This window comes from Acomys minous, assembly GCF_964271855.1.
Source record: "Acomys minous genome assembly, chromosome: 16".
In the NCBI taxonomy this organism is placed as follows: Eukaryota; Metazoa; Chordata; class Mammalia; order Rodentia; family Muridae; genus Acomys; species Acomys minous.
In genome coordinates, this window is record NC_140498.1 from 95,822,894 (window position 1) to 95,845,892 (window position 22,999).

At 51.8% G+C, this 22,999-nt stretch overlaps 1 protein-coding gene across 1 annotated transcript in view; it reads left to right on the plus strand.

Moving 5' to 3' along the window:
• The window catches only part of MYO18B (myosin XVIIIB), a gene marked incomplete at its 5' end in the record, with an annotated part of 198,622 nt that overhangs the window by 148,459 nt on the left and 27,164 nt on the right, over positions 1-22,999 (plus strand). Inside the window, 3 exons of the mRNA XM_084763691.1 lie at positions 10,684-10,814; positions 20,357-20,401; positions 21,277-21,414. Of these exons, the coding sequence (XP_084619817.1) occupies positions 10,684-10,814; positions 20,357-20,401; positions 21,277-21,414 (314 nt within the window). The remainder of the gene's footprint in view (positions 1-10,683; positions 10,815-20,356; positions 20,402-21,276; positions 21,415-22,999) is intronic.

Consider the following 22,999-nt stretch of genomic DNA (forward strand, 5'->3'; position numbering starts at 1 on the left):
TTTAGTCCCCATGTTGTGCACAGATGGGCATAGCATGCGGTGGTGGTGGTGGAGGGGCTGTCTCACTGAACCCATGGCTTTGGCCCTTAGCATGTTCGGCCTTTATCACCTGGCTCTTAAACAACTCAGTTGCCTCCCTGTTAACTTTCCATGAAGCTATAAAGGCCTTCAGGCAACAGCTGGGGGCATTTTCTTTCTTTCTTTCTTTCTTTCTTTCTTTCTTTTCTTTCTTTTTTTTTTAAACAGGCAGTTTGATATAGTAAAGGAAAAGGGAAAGCTTGCTGGCAGCTGCCTGGAGCTCCCAGCCCTCCGTCTTGATGAAGAGAATGAGGCAGGGGAAAGAGGGAGGGAGGGTGTCTCTCAAGTTGGCACACTGTCTGCATAGTGGACTCTGGGTTGCCTTTAATAGGACCGGAGTGTGGATCAATAGACACGCCTACAGATGGGATGTCTACATGCACACACGGCATGGAAATACAACGTACTCCTTCAGAGCGTGTGTTCCCAACTGACAGACTTAAGGGAAATTTCCGTGTGTGTGAGTGTGTGTGTGTGTGTGTGTGTACACATGCATGAGTGTGGGCAGGTGCACGTGCGTATGTGTGCACACACACTTGTGGAGGTCAGACACTGGCATAGAGCACCTTTTCCTTTTGTGACTGATTTTTGGAGTGCCCCTCTCTGCTGGACTGGCTGCTCAGGAGCACCCGGGGTCCTCTTGTCTTTTTCTTCCCAGGGCTGGGATTGCAGACCTAACCGTGGGTGCTGGGGACTCGTGTAAACTGTGGTAGGCACTCTACAGACTGCGCCATCTACTTTTCCCACCCCCCAGTGAATTTTGTTTCAAGCAGCAGGGCACAGAAAAAAAAAAAAACTGTGGTGCTAAGTTTGCTGGACCGGAGCACAGCATCCCACACAGGGGTTTAAAACAGCACACAGTGCCACCTCCCAGTAAAACGGGTGCCACCTAAGGCCCAGAGGCCAGTAGTCAGAAACTCAAGGTGCTGCAGGGCCCTCTGCAAGCTACTCCTGTTTCAGGAATAATTTGGATGCTGTTACTTTGAGACAGCCTTGTATGTGCCCCAAGCCGGTATGAAACTATGTATCATCTTGTCTCGGTTTCCTAGTGCCGGTGTGGCAGGTGTGTGTCACCTGGCCAGGGGCTGGTGATTTGGTGTCCTCTGGTTTTCAGATAGTGCCCCTCCAAGGCTTAGCTTCTGCATGGTGCTTTCTCTGTCTGCCTGTTCTGTCTCTCCCCCACCCCACACAGTGTGTCTTGGAGCCCACATTCCCCATTGTATTATAACACCAGGCTTATCAATCACATTGGGTTAGATTATGAGTTCATTTCATCGTGGTGGCCCCTGTGAAAGACTTTATGTGCACATCCAGCTGCCTCCTGAGGGGGTTAGGGAGCGTGACTTCTAGGGACTTTGTTCATCCATTAGGCAGCTGTGTTCTTAGAAGTTCGGCTCGAGGTCACACACAGGGGTTTCCTTTCTATATGGGCTTTCTGACTGTGAAGGTCCTCGGACGTCCCTCTACTGGCTGGTCTCCAACAGGCTCTCAGAACCTCTGTGTAGCTCCATGCCCATCCCTGGCTAAGCTGTAGAGGACTCTAGGCTTCTGCCTCGTTCTCCTTTGACTGTTTACTTCAGGGAGGGTTGTGTCAACCTTTTAATGAGCATTTCCCACACCCCAAGGCAGAGCCCTGAACTCCTGTCACCAGTCAGCGCCTGAGAGCTGCAGCCCAAGCCACGTCAGTGAGTATCCTAGCAAAGAGGTCTCCTAGGTTCAGGGTCACCTGATGTCAGCCGGGCTCTGCCCTACAAAGACACTGAACCAGAGCCACTCAGCTAAGCCAAGCCTGAACCCTTCACACTGTGAAAGCCATGTGAGATAGTAAATATTTGCTGCTTCCGAATGTCGGGTGCCGAAGTAATTTGTTGCATAGCAGTAAATAACTGATACGGAGCACAGATTTGTAATTTCTCACTCGGTTGTGTGCCACCGGAAAGCCGTAATTTTGGAAATCTTGTGACCTTTCCCTCAGAATTTACGGATGAGAGAGAGTAGAGCTCTGGGCAGATGGTGCGGTAGGTTTTGTAAGCTGGAGGCGTCACTTGTGTTGTAGGTAATGGAGCATAGTGATACTGAGCCCTGACCACTGAGCTGCCCTGCTGCCGTCATATCCACCCCAGCCTTTCTCATCACAACAGCTGTCACCTAGCAGAGGGCAGATGGGGGTGGGGCATGAGGGGTGGAGGGTGGAAGGACGGGCTGGGAAACAAGGTTTGCTTTGGGCACTGTTGGCAGCTGTCACATCTTTTATTTTATTTTACTTTGGGTTTTTGAGACAGGGTTTCTCTGTGTAGCCTTGGCTGTCCTGGACTCACTTTGTAGACCAGGCTGGCCTCGAACTCACAGCGATCCACCTGCCTCTGACTCCCGAGTGCTGGGATTAAAGGCCTGCGCCACCACCTCCCTGCTAGTCGCATCTTTGAATTGGCCGTTTTCTCAGGGGTCCTCTGGCCCCAAAATGCCAGCTTCCGACAGGAAACACTGTCGGAGCCTCACCTTTACTGGAAGGCTCTGTGCCGGGGGTGCTTTGCCCTCAGCCTTGGCTCTGCCGTGCCTTCCTGCTTGCTGCTCCTCTGACTTCCCACCCTTAGCTCTGGTCTGTATCACCCCAACCTTGATGCCCACCCCAATGCGGTGACAGTTGTCCCCTCTGGCCCCTCTTTCCTGCTTTCTCCAAGAATCATCCTGATGACATATATGCAGGGTCAGCTTGGCTAATTACCTGGGAATCCTGTCACATCTACAAAGGGCTTTGACCAGGTAAAGTGGCATCTGGATTAAGCCGCCCTCTTCTGGCTTCAATTTCCCCTCACACGAGAAATTGATTCCCTTATTCAGTTCGGTTCCTCAGCTCCCTGTGTTAGGTGCCTGGGACTGGATGACGCGGGGTAGCTTCTATTCCTCTGATACCTCAGGCTCCCTCAGTGTGAGCATTGAAATCCTTTCACCTTCAAGCAGGAGGTAATATATTTTCCCACTTATTTCTGGGAAATGTGGTTGCTCTGCCTGCTTGGTATCTCTGGCCTTTGTGCTCCCATCTCCTTACTAGAAGGATCCAGGCCACTCAGATATGTGACGGTGCCACTTGATATTCTGTCATTTTTTTTCCTTGCAAGAAGCTTTTGTCATAGAGCAAGAACTGCCATTGTCACCAGGAAGTGAAGGTGAGAAACAGATGTCAACTGATAGGGTTCCCAAGGAGAGGCAGGTGCCATGTGGCCTAGGGCAAAGACTGCTGTGCGCAGGCTGCGTCTCACACGGCCTACCGCAGATCCCCCTCCTGCTGTGACACCAGCTGGGAGCTGTGGCGAGCACTGCCCAGCGTTGTGAGGAAGGCTGGCACTGAGCACCACCAGCTCAGGAAAAGACCCGAGTTCAAGACTCAGCACAGTTCATGCTAAATGTGTGTTGGTTTTCACCGCCAAACGATCAGATGTCGCAATGAGGGAACTTCTCCAGTCTGCCTGCGTGAGCTCATGTGTGGGAAGTCAGAGACAGGGTAGGGTACCAGGCCTCACCCTCAGCTCTGTTTTGAGGCATACTCGCAGGGGGAAGGGGGCTAGCTGGCCTGCCAGCTTCCTGACCTCCTCCTGTCTCCACCTCCCTCTACCCCCCAGGAGTGTGGGGGTTACCAGTGCTTCTAACATTGCGGGTGTTACCACTGAGCCGTCTCCCAGCTCCTGCCATTCAGACTCCCCATTTCTGTGACAAACAACCAGGAAGAAAAAGAGAGATTATTTACTGCCATTCACGGTGTCGGTCTTAATTATTCTCTTTAAAGGCTACTGAAAAGCTCATCAATTTCAAGTGGGAGACTAAAACTAAAATGTAATAAGTTGATGTAAAGTGATCACAGCACTAACGCCCTCAGTTTTATCTATTGTTGTTAAAAATTATTTTTAAAAGTAAATACGGACTTCCTAGTCTTGGTCTGCCCTGATCCACCCCGGTGTACCCTAGTCTGCTTTCTGTTACTGTGATAAACACTGTGACCAGAGTAGCTTGGTGAGGAAAGGGCTTTGTTTCTTACACATCGCAGTTATAGCCCGCCATTGAGGGACGTAAAGATAAAAAAACTCAAGGCATGAAATGGACAGGGCAAGAGATTATGCCTGGGGTCACACACCCAGCAACCGACTTCCTCCAGCTAGCCAGCCCATCTCCTAAAGTTCCCGGTGACTCTCAGAGCCTCACTGCCAGCTGAAGATCACGCCCTCAGCAGTGGAGTGGCACCTCACACTGAAAACCTAACAGGGACCTTATGGCTAGCTATACCCTTTGAGCCTCAGGGGACACTTCCGGGCAGATTGCCATCACTTAAGGCGTGATGAGGTCTGGTGTTCCAGCTGCCAATGGCAGGCAAAGCACAGGGCAGTCTGAGGCTGAGGGTCTCAGCAAGGTGGTGAAGAGCAGCCACCTTGGTCCTTGGTTGCTTAAGTTTGTGCGACGGCCCGTCAGACGTGCCTGTCCCAGCTGAGGTAAGGGCGGTGAGGAGCGGGTAGATATTTACTGGCCCCGTAGACCTGTCTCAGTGTGCGTCTCTCTGCCACGTTCTTTCTCCTTTTGTTGAGACGGGATCTTTATATGTAGTTCTGGCCATCCTGGAGGCTGGCCTTGATTGAAGGCGTGGCCCACCACACCTGGTCCCCTGCCTCCTCCTATCTGTGTGCCTTCGGGATCTGCTAGGGTTCAAATCTTATTGTCCACAGCAAAGGCCAATGTTTAGTCTCCCAAGTATCTAAATAACAGTGTTGAAAGGTGGTGAGACCTTTGGGTGAGAGGGTGGGGTGGGGGGCCTATGGGTTTCTCTCTCTCTCTCTCTCTCTCTCTCTCTCTCTCTCTCTCTCTTTCACTCACACACACACACACACACACATTCACACACACACATTCACACACACCAGGGTTCTTCCTCTTAAAGCACCAAAATGGTTGCCTCCCGAGTGGCTGTCGAAAAGGGGCCCCTAGCACCTCCTTGTTCTCACTGGTGGTCAAGCGTCTGTCCTTACTGTGTCAGGAGAGAGCAAGATGGATGAGTTTCAAGGGCGTTGGTTCAGGTGGACTGAACCTTGAGAGGCCACCTCAGGGGCACAGAGCTGGAGGGGGGAAGCTCCCGTACATTTGCTTTCCCGCTCTCCGTCAGCGGCACGTGGCCTTCGGCAGAAGCCAAGTACACGTGGCTGCCATGCCCTTGGACTTGCAGAGCCACGAGCCAAAATAAACCTCTCCTATCTATAAATGATCTGGTCTCGGGTGTTCTATTACAGCAACAGAAAGCGGACTAAAACAAGGTCTTTGATGAGTCTCTCTGTGTCTGTTATTGCACCATAAAAACAGAAGGAAACAGTGAGATTTCGGGATGGTTAAGGCGACTGCGTCCTCCCCAACCCTTCTTCCTGCTGACAGCGTCTATCTCGCTCACTCCTGAGCAGGCAGAGGGGGCACCGAAGAGATGAAGCCCACTTCCCAGTTCCTCACAGTCCACCAGATTCAAAGTCGTCTCCACAGAGAGTCTGGAAAAGCGCAGGAAGGAAGCATAAGCGTGTTTTGATAGCTCCTGCCAGGGAGACTAGCCGTAGCCAGTAATTTACAGGAACACTCTCCAATTATATTGTTTCCACAGTGCCGGGGTTGAAGAAATCTTATTAAAATAAGGAAAGATATTTCATTCATTCAGCAGACCAGTCCGAAAAAGAAGTATATCTCAACATGTTCACTTACTTATTTAATTCAGCTGTAGTCACTGGGTGCTCAGTAATATTTCAAGCATGTTTTATATATATATATATATATATATATATATATATATATATATATATATATATATATACATACTCTGTTCTCATGTGTATGTGTGTGAGTGTGTATTTGTGTGTATGTGTGTGAGTGAGTTTGTATATGTGTGCATGTTTGTGTATGTGTGCATGTGTGTGAGTGTGTGTATGTGTGAATGTGTGTGCATGTGTGCATGAGTGTGTTTTATGTGTGTGTGGTCATGTGTTTATGTGTGTGTGAGTATTTGTATGTGTGCATGTGTGCGCATATGTATGTTTATGTGTGTGTGCATATGTGTAAGTGCATTTTTGTGTGTATGTGTGCATGTGTGTGTTTATGTGTGTTTTGGAGTGTTTCAGGGCTGTTTTAAGATCCTCTTCTCCGTGTGACCTTCAAAGCCCTTTGGATTTTACGTCAGGGCAGGAGCTGGCTTTATCAGTGGAGCCTGCGAGCCTAGCAGGAGGATGAACACTCCAAGGCCAGCCTGGACTACAGAGCAGATGTCAGAAAGATCTTTCCAGTTGCAGGGCCCACAGATTTTAATGGATGTGCGCTCCTGATTACTAAGCAAGCTAGCGGCAATCGCTACGTGTATATCTGGGAGTCACTGCAACACCCGCAGCCTGCTGAGCAGGAGGAGGCGTCTGTGTGTCCTTCATGTGTCGGAAAACAGCAAGATGGATGCATTCCAAGGGTGTTGTGAGGTCTGTTCTGCTAGGCAAGGCAGGTGAACTGAACACTGAGAGGCCGCCACAGGGGGCACGAAAGCCTGAGGGGATGCCCCCACACATCGCAGGTAGATGGAGGTCTCTGGGGAGCAGGGTGCTTTGGGTAAAGAAACAAGCAGCAGACGGCAGCGTTGATAATAGCCTCTAACTGAATGTCACGAGCAGGGACGGTCTTAATTGCTGACGTTAATTATTGGCTGAGCTGCTTCCCACACAGTGGCTGTGTGTGGAGCGCTCCTGGGAGAGCAACTGTCTAGACGTCGTCGAAAGGGCTCCTGACTCCAGTGAGCAGTGGTGGCCGGGGAGCACGGACTGCTCACTGTTGTCTTTATCGTGTGAGACGTGTGCACCACACCCTGTTCTTTTTCCTTGTCACCCACAGTCACATGGTAACACTGACTCTCTCCACCCTAAACATGTATCTGCTACGATGTTCCAGGAGTCAACCGGACAGGTGGATCAGTCAGGTCTTGTGACGGTGTTAGCTCTGAGGAAGCTGGCACACAGTAGGCGCTCAGTAAATGTTGATTACATGGATGGGTGCGTGGTTGGACAGTAGAGGACTGTGTAGTATGCACGGATGCATATGGGAGCCTTTTCTGTCTGTTTCTTTCTGTGGCTCACAGCTGCCGATCTGTCTGGGCATTGGGTGGGTCAGAGGGGGTTACTGCCTGACCACCTAGGTAGGCACATATCCTACTGGCGTTCCACCCCTGAGCTGCTTAATGCCCCATGCTAATGGGCAGAGGAGCCTAAGCTCTGATGTGGCCTCAGGACGCGGCCGAGCCAAACCCCAGTGGTGATGGGATGTGACTGCCGTGCCACCTGGGCATCTGTGTCTGGAAGGCAGAAGGAGGCGGGGGCCCCCAGCTCGAGCCAGCTGCCTCCAACTGGCTCCTTCTTCCTATGTGCCTTCTCAGGGTTTTGACGGGGGGGTGGCTACTGGGCTCTGAGGTATTGGGGCTGATGTCTTGGTCTACTGATTGCTGGTTATGCCGCTTGCTGGTTCTGGAGCGCTCCCTTGTTCCGGCATGCTCCCTCTGAGCAGATAAAGTTGGGCACTGGACGGCACTGCAGGTGGGGTGGCCACGGATCCCTAAGTCCTTGGTCCACACACCTTTTTCAGTGTGTAACCTATGCATTCCTCGGGCCTTCCTGCTCCATCTAGTTAGCCTGCTGGGTTTAGACACAGACTTTGACATGCCAAACTCCTTATTCTGAGCTTGACCTTGGGATACCTCCCCTGTGACTCAGGAACCATGTGGCCTCTCCAGGGATTGGATATTAGCAGCGTCACCATTGGTTGAGCCTTCCCTGCCCCACTCCTACTTTGCTATGAGATGATGGGAGGCCAGGAAAGTTATATGACTTGCTGACAAGCACACGGCCGTGAGCTGCACCTCTGAGATTCGAATCCGTGAGGCTGAGCGTTTTATATGAGGTTACGGTTTTACCTCAGTTCATGTCCCGTTCTCCTGCCCACTTGCTGGGTTCCGGCCCGGCCCAGTCACCGGAACAGAGCACCCATCTCTGCTTCTATCCCCTCCACTCTCTGGGGTGTTCCTTGAGGGTTGGGACTGCAGAGCCCTGTATGACCCTCACCTGGGCAGGAGTCCTGAGTCTGCACACGGGGCCCGAGGGGCCTCATCTCTGAGGATCACACTGCTCCGCTGTGGCGGAGGGCTTCTCTTCTCCGGCCTTTGGTACCCTTGCCCCGAGGCAGGGCAGTCCCTGTGACCAGTGTTCACTGCACCCTATGTGCTCTTTCCCATGGATCCAGGGAGAGAGTGGTGACCCTGTGGTGCCTCTGCAGCTTCTGGGCTTTAGTCCCGGCCATTTTCCTAGTTGTGTTGGCACTGACACACTGGTGTCCTATGATTCACAGTGCCCCCCAAGCCCCCCCATCCTGATGTCCTTGTCTGACCCTCGCTTACCTGTCCCTCGCTTACCTGTCCCTCGCTTACCTGTCCTGAGGTGGGCCTTGTGTGGCCTTGTGTGGCTGGCAGCCTCCCCTGTAATTTCAGCTGGCCCTGCCCACACTTGCCTACTCCTGCCCACATTGCTTCTCCGTTTTTTGCCCTGTGGAGCCCTGGCCTGGCTTAGGCCTTACCTGCTGCAATCCTCAATCCTGTCAGGAAGACTTAATGCCGTCTTTAAGGTTCCGGCTCCCAGTCGTGAAGTGAGGATGAGGAGGCTGGTCCATGAGGAACGTGATGGGCAACAGCTATGGTCCTTGCTGGACTCCGGGGATGAGGACAGCCAGCTCCACAGATCTTGGCTCTGCTGCCTCTAGTGATGTCACTATCCTCAGTTTCTCCGGAGAGGCCTGGAAAGCTGCTGTGGTCACCGGGCTACTGCAGATGGTGGAGAGGCTGGGAGTCGCACTCATATCCGACCCTTAACCTTCACCCTGCCCACACTCCCATCATGAGGTGTGTGTACATTTCCTTGAATAGCTGACCAAAAAGAAACTGTAGGGGATCAGAGGCAGCTGTAAAAAAAAAAAAAAAAATCTCTCCCAGACTCTACCTGAGACTCCAAGTCCCATCCAACAATCTGTGTGTGTGTGTGTGTGTGTGTGTGTGTGTGTGTGTGTGTTGCTGTGCGTGTGGTGTGTGGCAGATTCTCATTTCATTGGCTGAACTGCCCTGAGCAAGCTGGTGTTCAAGGCCTTGCTTTGCCTTCTGATCTGCCCCCTGTGGAGTTAATTTCCAGAAAAAAGATTCTGGATGTAGCCAGACGATTCTCTAACGTGTGTTTCTGGTGTATTCTGGGATATAATAGCATCCGTTCTTGACCTGTTGCTTGCCACAGTGTACCCCAAGGCATGGTAGCCAACACTCCTTCCAGACTTAGCCTAAAGTCCTCAGGGGCCGACTCACCTTCCGTCAACAAGCTTGGTGTTGCCAGGCTGTAATCCCAGCCTGTAATCCCAGCACTTGGGAGGGAGAGGCAGGCAGATCTCTGTGTGTTCAAGGTCAACCTGGCCTACAAAGTGAGTCCAGGACACACAGAGAAACTCTGTCAAAAAAAAAAAAGCCAACACAAACAAACAAAACCAAGTTTGGTGTTAAGGGATAAACTGGAAAATAGATGTTTCATGGACATCAGAGATTTTCTAAAGAGTCAGGACAAAATTGATCAATGAGATGCCAGGGAGTACTGAGCTCTGTGGACAAGTACCACAAAGGGAGTCAAGAGCACTAAGCTAGAGTTCTAGCACCCATGCTAAGTCCTTGTTCTTGAAGGTCCCAGATGCTCAGCTCTGGAGCGGGATTGAGGGTCATGGCTCAGCTAGCAGGCTCTCGGTGAGGGGGACTTTGATCAGTTGACTAGTGCTGGCCACAGAAAAGAAGCCCCATGAATCCTTGCGGGTTTGTCACTCTGCAGGGAGCCCCACTGGTGCGTCCCAGTTTGTGTAGTGTCTTGGGTTCTGTTCTATTGCTGTGAGCACCATGATGGAGGCAATTCCTACGAAAGGATTTAATCTGTGTGGGTCGGGGTGGGGGTGGGGGTCTTGCTTACAGTTTCAGACGGTTGGTTTATGGCTGTCATGGCGGGGAGTGCTGCAAATGCGAAGGCAGCCAGGGTCTAGAACATCCCTGAGAGCAGGAAGGCGATGCCCAGGCAGCAGACCCCTGCTCTGCATTGCCCCACACCTTTTGCACCAGGTCCAACCCTAGTGCTCAGCTTCCCCAGGAGTGTCTGGCTCATCTTGGTTTGCCCACTTACTGATGCACTTAAGATGGCTCTGCACTCAGTGAGGAGAAGGCGTAAATCCGAGTGTGGTTCTGGGCTCAGACACTCACAAGGAGCTGTGCTCCATGTGGATGAGCCAGCTTTGCGTTCCTGGGGCAATGCCAGGAGGGTCCTCTGGTGTCTGTTCCCTCCTGTGTAGACCATGATGTGCCTGCCTGGGACACCCAGGGCTTCACACGTCCCTTCATCTGCAGTGGGATCCTGGGAAGAACTTGCTCAATGAGCTATAGGATCTGCTCAAGGTGTCTCCTGTCCCCCTGCGCCCCCCGCCCCCGAATTCTGGGCCAGGGTAGCATTCTCACTCAAGGCCAACAATGGGTTCTGTGGTCCACGCCCGCAGGAAAAGTACGTGGAGGAGCTGACAGCTGTGAGGCAGACGCTGCAGACAGACCTGGAAACGTCCATCCGACGCATTGCAGACCTGCAGGCAGCCTTGGAAGAGGTGGCGTCCAGCGACAGTGACGCAGAAAGGTAACCAGTGACTGCCGGGTCGGACATGGGGTTGTGCTCTGTGGAGCTCTGCAGTCCCCAGAGGTGTCAGGCTGTATTTGCTGGGGGACCCCACACATTCCTGAGGGCTACCGGTTCTCTTCGCCTGAGAGTAGAGGAATCTTGTCCTTGTCAGCCATGAAGCATGGGACCTGCCTTGCTGGGCAGTGGAAAGAGACCGGTGTGGGGCCCTAGGGAAGTGGGTTGTCTGGTCTGGGCCTGTGTACGTTGCTTTCTTGTTGCTGTGACACAGCTCGTGACAAAAGCCACTTAAGGACAGGCTTGTTTTGGCATATGTTTCAGGGCTGTTGTCCATTATGGCAGGAAGTTGTGGTGGCCTGTCCCCATGCTGCGCCTGTCACTCAGGTGCATTTGCCCTGCCAGCACTGCTACCTACTCCTGCAGTGTTTCTGCCCCATGCAGCCTCTATGGTGCAGCTTGTTGCACAGGTTTGTAGTAAGCAGCTTGAAAACGTGGTTCACTCCTGATGGCCCCGATGGCCCCGTCACCGCCTGAGTGGCTGTGCTGGGAGCCTGCCAGCCCACACCCATTTGCTCTGCCTGCAGTCAGGGCAGTCAGATCTCAGGCCCTGGGGAGAAAGTTTCTCTCTGTTTCCATAAGGACACTCAAGTCACACAGCAAGTTAGCTTTGTGTAGAGTTGGATGGAACTCAATTTAAAAAGTTTTGCAAAATGTTTTTATTAAGTGTGTGTGTGTGTGTGTGTGTGTGTGTGTGTGTGTGTGTGTGTGTGTGTTTGGAGCCAGGATCTTCTGGCTGGCCTAGAACTTGCAATGTAGACCAGGCTGCCTTTGAACTCAGAGAGATTCTCCGTGCCTCTGCCTCCTGAGTACTGGAATTAAAGGCATGCGTCATCACTCCTTCGGTTAGGACTCAAGCCTGAGAGGTTAGGCAGGCAGAGAAGGTTATAGGTCAACTATGATTTTCTTCATGGGAAGGACCAGACATCTGGGTTAGAGATGAGTGAAAACCTGAGAAGCCTTGGCAACAAGGAAAAGGACACACATGAGCATCCATCCATCCAACCATCCATCCATCCATCCAACCATCCATCTAACCAACCATCCATCCATCCATCCATCCATCCACCCATCCATCCATCCATCCACCCACCCATCCATCCATCCATCCATCCATCCATCCACCCATCCATCCACCCATCCACCCATCCACCCATCCATCCATCCATCCATCCACCCCTCCATCCATCCACCCATCCATCCACCCATCCATCCACCCATCCATCCATCCACCCATCCATCCATCCACCCATCCATCCACCCATCCATCCATCCATCCATCTATCCATCCAACCATCCATCCATCCACCCATCCATCCATCCAACTATCCATCCATCCATCCATCCATCCATCCATCCACCCATCCATCCACCCATCCACCCATCCAACCATCCATCCATCCACCCATCCACCCATCCATCCATCCATCCATCCATCCATCCACCCATCCACCCATCCATCCAACCACCCATCCATCCACCCATCCATCCATCCACCCACCCATCCATCCATCTATCCACTTATCCATCCACCCAACCCCCATCTCTGTCTGTCTATCTATCTATCTATCTATCTATCTATCTATCTGTCTATCTATCCATCTATCTAATCTATCTGTACCTACATAGATAGATATAGAGATAGGTAGATAGGCATACATGTATTCATATATGTTTTTATTATTTTTCTAAAGTCCATACAATGAGCATACATGCCAGCACCCTATTTAGGAGGCTTTCTCCCTACAGTTTTTGCAGTCAGTGTATATATGTGTGGGCGTAGGTGTTCATGTATGTGCATGCACGTGTGTGAGTGCGGAATCCAGGGGGCAACCTTGGCCGTCATTCCTCGTTCCCCAGTAGCCGTCCACCGTAGTTTTTGGACAGAGTCTCTCACTAGCCTGAAATGTGCAGGGTAAGCTAGGCCAGCTAGCCGGTGAGCCCAGGGACCTGCCCGTCTCTGCAGACAGGTGGTTATGTTGTCAAACACAATCATGACCTCCCTTGGGGAAGTCCCCAGCTGGTCAGAGCCTCTTAGGGGTCTGTGATCCCTGTCCTGTGAAGATCTTTACATCTAACTGTACCGAGTAATGTCCAGCCACAGCAAGACTGAGACGCTGGGCAGGTGAGGCATGCATGCTCCACCCACCCCTCTCCAGAGCTTTATCTGAAAACAACTTCCCAGCCATGCACACATTCCCAGCGTCTCTCTGTTCCCTGCTGAGCAGTGGCCAGACAGCAGATGAGGTAGCAGGCATTGCTGCAGCCACTCCCACTCCAGTGGTGTCGCCTCCTCCTCCTCTAGCCTCCTCAGGACAAAACTTGCATCTTTAAAATCTTTTGTTTCCGATGTGTTCTGGGAGTGAGCGCTGGCTTCTCCAGGACATGTGTGCTCATGGTGGTGACATGGGATGACTGGGGACACTGGAAATCATGGGCCGTTAAGCCAAATTCAGGCGACATTGTTCACTTTTGTTTCCTAATAAAGCACCCCAGACATCACCCCAGCCTCTGTCCTTAGAGCCGCAACCCCCAGATGATGCTCACACGAGACATGTCTGTCTCCCTGGCAACAAGACTCAGCCTCATCCTCTGCCTGGGTCCATCTTTTCTGAGCTGCAGCTCCAGCATTCAGCCCCTCTTATCCCAATGTCTGTATCCGAGGCCGTACGTGTTCCTCCTGCTGAGTTTCCCGTGTCTTCTTCTGTCTTGACTGTGTCTCCGGATTCCACATACCATCAGCCTCACAGTTCCCAGGTTGGGAGGGAACTGACTTGTATCTCGGGGAGGCTGTGAGGTGTGGTATCACGTGAGCATAGGTAGGTGTCACGTGATGTGTCTGGTACCCAGGAGCACTCCTCCATGCAGCAGACAGTGGGATTGCTGTGGTTGGCGGAGGGCAAGGCGTAGACTCTGTAGTTCTACTCAGGAGTCCTTAAATATCACACGACAACTAACAAATATTCAAGCACTCGGATCCTTGGTCTCTTCAGTTCTACGATGGAGCAGTAAGAGATGAAAAAAAAGCAACTCCCCACACAAAAGCAGGTGCCTGGTAGAGATTCAGCAATTACTGATTGCCATCTATTTATTCAGCAATTACTGAATAAATGCCATCAATTTATTCATCCATTCACTCACTAATTAATTAATTAATCCATTCATTCGTTAATTCACTTACTCATTCATTCATTCATCCATCCACTCACTCACTTATTCATCCATCCATCCATCCATCCATCCATCCATCCATCCACGCCAGACACCCTGCCATGGATTTGCATTTTCCTTCTTGCTTTTCAATGCTATTTTCCTCTATCTTATGGTGGACAGGGGCTAAATAGCTTGTGTGTGATGTTCAGTGCGATGCCAGAGGCCTAGGTTTGTTGCATGTCTAAGGAGTGGAGAACAGTTCAGTACTGGGGCTGTCTCCATACAGCCTACATTCTGGGGCATGCGTGTAAGTGGGTGTACAGACAAACAGGAGAATGTGCCTAGCTCTACAGGAAGTGGAAAGCCTCTGGCAGCTTGTGTCCGGTGGGGTAGATGGCTCCAGCTTACAGACCCAGGAGGGGAGAATCTGAGAAAATGTGAACAAAGACCAAGAGGAAAGTTCTAGAAATTAGAAGAGCCTGGTATTAGCTTCTTTCTTGAGAGAGGAGAGGTGTTAGCCCAGTTAGAGGCAGAGCCTCCTGTAGAAAGAAAGGGACACATCAGCTGAGGAAGACACAGGGCATGCAGGCTGGCTTATACACATCTGGACCAGAAGCTGGTGCCATTTCTAAGGCCCTCCCACAGCTCTGTGACTCTGCCAGTCAGGGCACAGACTCCACATTTCCACAGTCCCCTCAGTGGCCACACCATCTGAGAACATTGTTGCATCACACTGCAGGACCATGTCACACTTGGGTCCTGGAGGAGGCCTCCCAGGCCAGAGCCTCTGCTTGTCACCTTGTCCCATTCCTCCACCTTCCCTCTCCTGTCTTCTCCATGGTGGTTTGCTGAAGCCCAGAGACTCTCGGTTCCCCAGGCATTGGGAACTAAAAAAGTAAAAGATACCTACAGAAAAGTCCTGTCATCCCAAGGGGCCAATAGGGAACCTATCTGTCCTTCACTACTGCCGTAATTAGGGCCTCTATTGCCTTGGAAAACACCAGAATCAACTTGGTGAGGAGAGAGTTTACTTCAACTCACAGTTCCATGTGACAGTTCATCATCAACAGCAGTGAGGACAGGAACCCAACCAGGGCAGGAAGCTGGAGGCAGGAGCTGATGCAGAGGCCATGGAGGGGCGCTGCTCACTGGCTCGGTCCCGGTAGCTTGCCCAGCCTGCTTTCTTATACCATCCAGGACCACCAGCCCAGGGATGGCCCCGCCCACAATTGGGTTCAGCTCTCTCCACTCAATCATTAATCAAGAAAACACACTATAGACTCGCCTTCGGGCCACTCTGCTGAGGTCATGTTTTTCAGTCGAGGTTCTTCTTCCAAGGTGACTCTAGTTTATGCCAACTTGAGAAGGAAACAACCAGGACAACCCCAGAGGAACATCACTGACTGTCGACGGCAGAAAGAAGCATGCGTTGCACCGTGCCAGGTCTGCCGCACAGAGCGGGGCTCCCGATTCCTGCCCCGGTGCCGCACAGAGCGGGGGCTCCTGATTCCTGCCCCGGTGCCAGCAGCTCCAATCTGCACACCGTGCCTACTTCTCTTACTGCCTTGAGTAAGAGGTTTGGATCAGAGCCTGAAAGATTGGTCCAAGATTCTTTATAAAGTCTCCATCAGGATTCAGACCACTGGGGTAGGGAAGAAAGAGGGAGGAGGGGGAGACGAGAGAAGACAAAGCCTAACTCTCCAACTGCTATGCGGAGAGACTCATACACATTATGCCAAATCACAGTCCCACAATTCACCTGGAATTAGGTCTTAATGGAGAAAGCCTCGCAGGCCGGGAGCCAGGCTACGTGCTCAGAAAGTCAGTCAGCACGCAGTGGTGCTTAGGCCTGTGCGACTCTGCAGCAGGGCCTGGCACTGTCAGACTTAGTATCAACCTTTTAGATTATCGGAGATGCTTCGGTTTGTGCCCCCCTTCTCCCACCTCCCCGAGGCCCAGAGTGTGTGCAGTAATCATGGAAGGAGGACTGCACTGGCCGACAGAAACCCCTATCTATTCCTGGCCCCCTAGATCTGTAGCTGCTCTGCCTGTTCCCTTGGTTAGGGATGCAGTAGGGTGTGGAGGGATCCACAGTTTATCCTTGACTTCAGAATCACAGATAGAAGTGTGTCAGGGCCCATGTGCGTGAGCATGCCCATAGAGATGGAGTGAGTTGGCACTGGGTGCTGTCCAATACGCATGCTCTAGTACCCGGTCTGAGATCAGGCTGGGAGGGGACCTGGACATGCCCAGATGGAACTGGAGACTGGCCTTCTGAGGATATACTGTGAGCCAGCAACTCACTGTTGAGTGCTGGCTCTGGTCAGGATGTGCAGTTCCCCCTGCATGAAAGGCCAGCACTGTCCCCACAGCCCTGTTCTTGTAGCTCCCCCAGGGGCCCCCAGGAGCGATAAACATGCCCTGGCCTGGAAGAACAGCTTGAGCGAGCTCTCCACTCATCTAGAAAGGTTGACACCCAGTTAGAGGCACAGCACGGGCCCCTGCGCCCCCTAGCATGTCTTTGAATGATGCCGTGCAGCTTGTTCTCTGTTTTTATGAGCATGATTGCAACCAACACCCAGACTACAAGGTAGATTGACAGAATCAGAGCTCCCACCATTCGCCATGTCTATTTCCAACAGTGTAGAAATGGAGGGGTGGTGGTGTCCTGTGTGGTACCCTTTCTGGGGGGCAATTGTACTGGTTGGCACTCACTGCCCTCGGATGGTCTCTGGGCTCCTATCAGAAAGAAGGAAACAGAGTCTCGGAGGTATTTAAAGTCATTCACTGATGTGTGTGTTACGTTGTGAGGCTATGGCTTGGTTTCACCTTGCCTTCACCCCCAGTGCCAGCCAAAGGCAGCTTTGTTATCACACAGGACATGCCATTTGTCCTTCAACTCATATCAAGGTCTCTGTTCTTTCTGGGCTGCCATGGTAGCGAGCTCACGTCAGTCACATCCGGGCGTTACTTCCCAGGCTGCTGTCTGGCAAAGGTTGTCCTGAGGGAATACAGGTGAAGACGGTTAATCAATTCCCTTGATCCTCACTCACTAACGCCTGTTTAAACATTCCTGGCACGGGTTCCTTTTGCAAAGCCACACTGACCTAGGATGACAGAAAGAAGTGTAGACACCAGCCAAAGGCTGGGGCTTGAGCCTGGGCTAGACAGCTAACCACATCAGCACCACGGACAGCACCTCTGGCCTGCAGCCTGCGCGTGCCCTTCCTTCCCTAACAGAGGTTTGCTAACTAGTAATCCTGTTAATTACAAGTTAACTAACTTGTAGTGTGGCCTGCTCTGCCCACAGGCTTTGGGAAGAGTTGAGGGGGAAGGTTGGGGGTAGGGGTTAGGGGGTTCAGCAGTGGTGGCTACAGTCTTGTTTCTGGTGTGATGGACTCTGATACGTTACGCGCTGGCGCGCACACACACACACACACACACACACACACACACTGGTGGGTTACATGGTGTGGTCTGAGGCATAGAAAACCTCAGTCTCCCTGACCAGCTGGAAACCATCATGGGTTTGGACCATCGGGGTAGTCAGCTAGGAGTATGAGAAGGCCAACTGCATTTGGAGGTGCTGTTTACAAAGGTGTGTGTGTGTGTGTGTGTGTGTGTGTGTGTGTGTGTGTGTGTGTATGTGTGTGTGAGTGTGTGTGTGTGTGTATATGTGTGTGAGTGTGTGTGTGTATGTGTGTGTGTATGTGTGTGTGTGTGTGTGTATATGTGTGTGAGTGTGTGTGTGTATGTGTGTGTGTATGTGTGTGTGTATGTGTGTGTTGTGTGTGTGTATGTGTGTGTGTATGTGTGTGTGTATGTGTGTGTGTATGTGTGTGTTGTGTGTGTGTATGTGTGTGTGTATGTGTGTGTGTATGTGTGTGAGTGTGTGTGTGTGTGTGTGTGTGTGTGTGTGTGTGTGTGTGTAGGAGCCACAGGAGGTGAAGCATCTAGGGGTGGCCAGAAACTGGAACCAATAACTGCCACTAGGTTGAAAGGGCAAGAAAAGGTGTAAATTCTGCAGGAGGGGGATGGCCATGTAGAGGAGGCTGTGGCAGGTCAACCAGCCCATGGCCAGTCTCAGTAAAGAAAAAAAAAATCAGGAAAAAAAAAACCATGATGGCCTCCATGCCTTACCTTCCTCCCTCTAGCTGTTAGCTGGCATCTCAGCTCCGGAGCCCACTGGGAAGCCTTCCGGGCAGGAAGCACACGGATGGGACTCACGTACTTGGTGGGGTTTGCTCCCACAGAGCTGGTCCAAAAACACCACACAGCCAGTGTGGAGCAGTAGAGACAGTAGGAAAACGACAACAGAATGTGGACAACAGTCTCGGGAGGACCGGAAGTGGCTTTGAATACCAAGTCCCCAGAGCAGCCTTCAGAGGTCAAGCCTGGACGAATGCCTGTGCCCACGTGTGCTCGGTTGCTGCGCCGGGCTGACTGTCCAGAGCTGCCCCAGTAACGAATGGCGTTCAGAGGGTCCAAGCTCAAGAGTGTGGACTCCAGACTGAGAGAATGGGAGCGCCAGCTTCCCGCATAGCTCACTGTGACAGGGAGATGAGGTCCCGGCATGTTGTGGCCTCTGGGGACCCTACTGCCCTGTCCCCATGCAGTCATGCTTCTGTGCTGTTGCCGGGTCAGGAAGCGCAGGCTTACAGCAGCTGTGCCCTGTGGGAGCAGAGGCAGCGATGGGCAAAACCCGTATAGTAAAAATAGGCATGGTACGGGGCACAAGACAATAACCCAACATGCTTGCTGCACTTAAAAAGCCAACAAACAAATGTGTGGAAAGCCAGGGCTGGTGGCACGTGTTTGTGACGCATGTGTTTGTGACGCCAGCACTGGGGAGGCAGAGACAACAAATCTTGGGATTTGCTGTCCAGACAGTCTACTTGGTAAACTCCAGGCCAGTGAGAGACTCTGACTCAAAGAGCAAAGGTGGACAACTCCTGAGGGACACGGAGGTTGACCTTAGAACACACACAGGCATACATACATGTACGCGCGCGTGTGCGCGCGCACACACACACACACACACACACACACACACACACACACACACACACTAGTTTGGATCCAGCTCACAGCTGTGGTATGATGACCCCTGGCTATTGAACTAACTTCAGCCTCTGGGTTTCTGATCTGTGAGTCCTGGGGTAGAAAACCATGGAAGCCATATCCATGGGCTACAAGGGGACAGATGCTCAGAAATATGAGGCCTCTAGGGTGGCAGATCTTTTTTTTTTCTTTTTAGTTTTTCGAGACAGGGTTTCCGTGTGTAGCCTTGGCTGTCCTGGACTTGCTTTGTAGACCAGGCTGGCCTCAAAGTCACAGGGATCCATCTGCCTCTGCCTCCCGAGTGCTGGGATTAAAGCGTGCACCACCACGCCTGACCAGGGGTGGCAGATCTTCAGAAGAAGAAACAAGAAGTAATGGGCACATCTGCCTCAGATATGCCCGGCAGACGCTGTGGCTGGAGGCCCAGCCCGAGGAGATGCAGGGGCCTGTGGTCTTGGGGGCTGAGACTCACTGAACGTCACCACGCCTTGTGGTCTTAACAAAGCTGGGGTTGGAGGCTCAGTGACCTCGCACGTGAGTGTGTGTGGTCTTCATCTCTGAAGCAAAGACAGGTGGTGTGCACAGAGTGTGTGAACGCTGTTTCCCCCTGAAGAATAGCTGCTGGTGTAATTAGATTAGGAGTTTCCCACAATGCCCCAGGAGGCTACCCTGCCTGTGTCTGATTTGTTGACCTCCCAAGTAATATGAGGCAAGTGTCAGGCATGTTTTCAATAACAATATCATGAATGCCAGTGATGCCAGTTGCATTTCAGCATAACTTTGTGTGTGTGTGTGTGTGTGTGTGTGTGTGTGTGTGTGTGTGTGTGTTTTATGCCTGAGTATTTTGCCTCATATGTATCTGTTTGCTACATGGGTGCCTGGTGCCCTCAGAGGCCATAAGAAGACATTGGGTCCCCAGGAACTGGTGTTATAGATGGTTGTTAGCCACCATGTAGGTGCTGGGAGTTGAACCCCGGTCCTCTAGAAGAGCATCCAATGCTCTCAATCAGAGCCCCACCCCCGCCGTGTTTCTAAAGAGCACCGGTGATGGTTACTCCTGCACCCCGGGAACCATGTTGAACATGGGCTGCCTCACTCTGATCCTCAGGCTTGGAAGGCAGAGGCCTGTGTGTTATTAACCAGCCGGTTTGCAAAGGAAGGTGGGGGGTGGGGCTTAGAGGCCCCACAACCTCACAGTGGCTACGGTGGAAACGGGGTGCCAGCCCAGGTGTATGTACAGCATGACAGCCTTGTCCTGTGTCTTCTTGTAGTGTCCAGACGGCAGTGGACTGTGGCAGCCGTGGCAGGAAAGAGGAGTAAGTAAACCGACGTGGCTTTACACAGGCAAGGCCCTGGCCCGCTCCCTGCCCCCATAGTCCTGTGAATGGAGCCTCCATTTCATGGATGCTCACAGATTTATTTACCGTCTCTGCTAGAACACAAACTTGAGGACAGGATTAATGTCAAGTTCATGTATGCAGCCCATGTCCCATGGTGACTGATTTAGTGATACATATGCATACCACATACTTATGTGTGTATGGGACCATTCATACAAGCATACCATACACTTCTGCATGCATGCCCCCCCACTCATTCACACATACATACTCAATCACACATGCACACACATACATACATGCACACACAAACTTGAACAGGCATGCACATGCATACACACATACACCCTCATACACATTCACACACATAAACACACATATGTGTATATGTACACACATACATATATACATGCATTCTCACATACTCACACACATACACACATACATACACATGCACATATATACATATGCACATATATTCTCACACACACATATACACACACTCACACACATGCACACATATACACACATGCCCATACTCACACACATACGTGTATATACACATACATGTGCACACACATACGTATACACACATCCACACACAAATGAATACACACACATACATGCACCTGCACACACATACACATATACATACATTCTTACATACATGCACACACATGCACATCCACACACACACACATATACACATACATATCCCATGTCACAGGCCAGCACTAGCTCCCTGTCTGTGGTATTGCATGTAGTCTGTGGGGTCCCAGACTCACGGCGTGTGGTGACAGTCTGGTCGCTGTGGCGGCCACTGTGATCAGTGTCCTAACTTGGGCTTCTAGGGACAACGCCTCTGTCACCAGCTCCCAGCCAGAGGGCAGCCTGCGGTCCTGGATGAGCTGTTCCCTCTCCCTGGCCACGGACGCTACCCGGACCCCCTCTCGACAGTCGGCCATCGGCAGCTCTCAGCTCAGCCCCAGGTAAGAGCCTGGCCTGCGGTGTGGCTGTTGCCATGGCTGACAGCCTAACCCTCGTGGCTTCCATTTCTTATGCTGGGGCATTGGGGGGTGGGTGAGAGGCCACTCCCTGGCTGTGTGGCTCTAAGTGGTAAGAAGTGTGGAGTCTGGTGCCGTTTTCTGGTTTGGATGATGGTTAGGGCGTATCTGTACCACGGGGCTCCCTGCCACACGGCTCATTGGTTATTTTGAATAGAGCGGCGTGTATGAGGGATGCTGAGGCCTTTCATCGTCGCTCCTGTCTCAGGCATCACACTGGCGGTTCTTCGGTTTATAAATACGTGTGGTCAGTTACGGTTCCGTTTCACTCCGGTTGACGCTCTTGACTGGAGTCATAATGGAAACTGAGCTAGAGCCTGGGCACCGGGATGCCATGCCTGTTAGCTCAGCTGCTCTGGAGAGTGAGGCAGGAGGATTTCGTGAGCTGAGGAATTTGAAGCCAGCCTTGTAATACAGGGAACTACTGATTTTATAGGGGGGGGGAGAAAAGATGTATTGAGCTGTGTTTCTCATGGAGAAGTTTTTATTTTTTATCTTGAGCATAAGTAGGATTTTATAATCTTGGGAGAGATGGCTCAGCGGACAAGAGTGTTAACAGCACCTGCAGAGGGCCTGGGTTCAGGTCCCAGCACCCACGCTGGGCAACTCACAGCCACTTCAGCTCTAAGAATGGGGATGTCTGGGGTGCTCACAAGAACCGGGTTATCCAGTGACACAGCTGTCGGTATAGAGAATGTGTCTGCCCCACTGTGGATGAGGACATGTCTTCCCTAGTGTTAAGTTCATGTTGGAGAAGTCAGAAAGTGGGTGCCTGTTCCTGTAATGCCCAATATGCATAATTAAGTTATATTGGGGTGTGTCATGGCCCATCTGCTGTGTGAGTTGGAGCAAGTGTTGCAGCTTCTCTGTCCCCATGTCCTCACAAGGAATTTGGGGCCATTGTCAGGGGTCATGAGATGACGGCTACACAGGCTGGCGTCCCCGAAGTGAGCCAGCATCTCAACAGAGCTCTACCAGTAGCTGTGTCGGGAGCACAAACATCTACCTGGTGCTCTGAGGAATTCCAGGAGCTGCGTGGCTCTGCTCACCCGTTACAGAAGATGATCTGAGGGCCAGAGAGGGTAGGCGGGTCTGACCGTCACACAGGCAGGACATCCCCAGCGGCCCAGGCAAGGTCCTCCGGTGTCGCCTGTGCTCCCTGTTCTGTCCCCTGCTAGTCCTGGGTCAGGTCAGCTGCATCCCGGAGTGGAAGTATGGGCGGGTGGCACAGCGGCTGGCACATTGGTAAGAAGGAACTCCCTGCCTGCACTCTTCGTGCCTGTGTCCCCAGGGCTGCCTCACAAGCTGAGTGAACGAATAACCGACCACAGCTCAGAGGTTGGAGCCAAAACATAAACTGCATTTCGCAGTAGCTCACTGTTTGCTGTATTTCAGAGAGGGCCAAATTTTACTCAGTGTCACACAGCAAATAAGAGGGAGGGCCCGGCTTTCAACTTAGGCTCGGATTCCTCCCAAGCTCTTATCTGTATGTGCGTCACAATAGCACCTC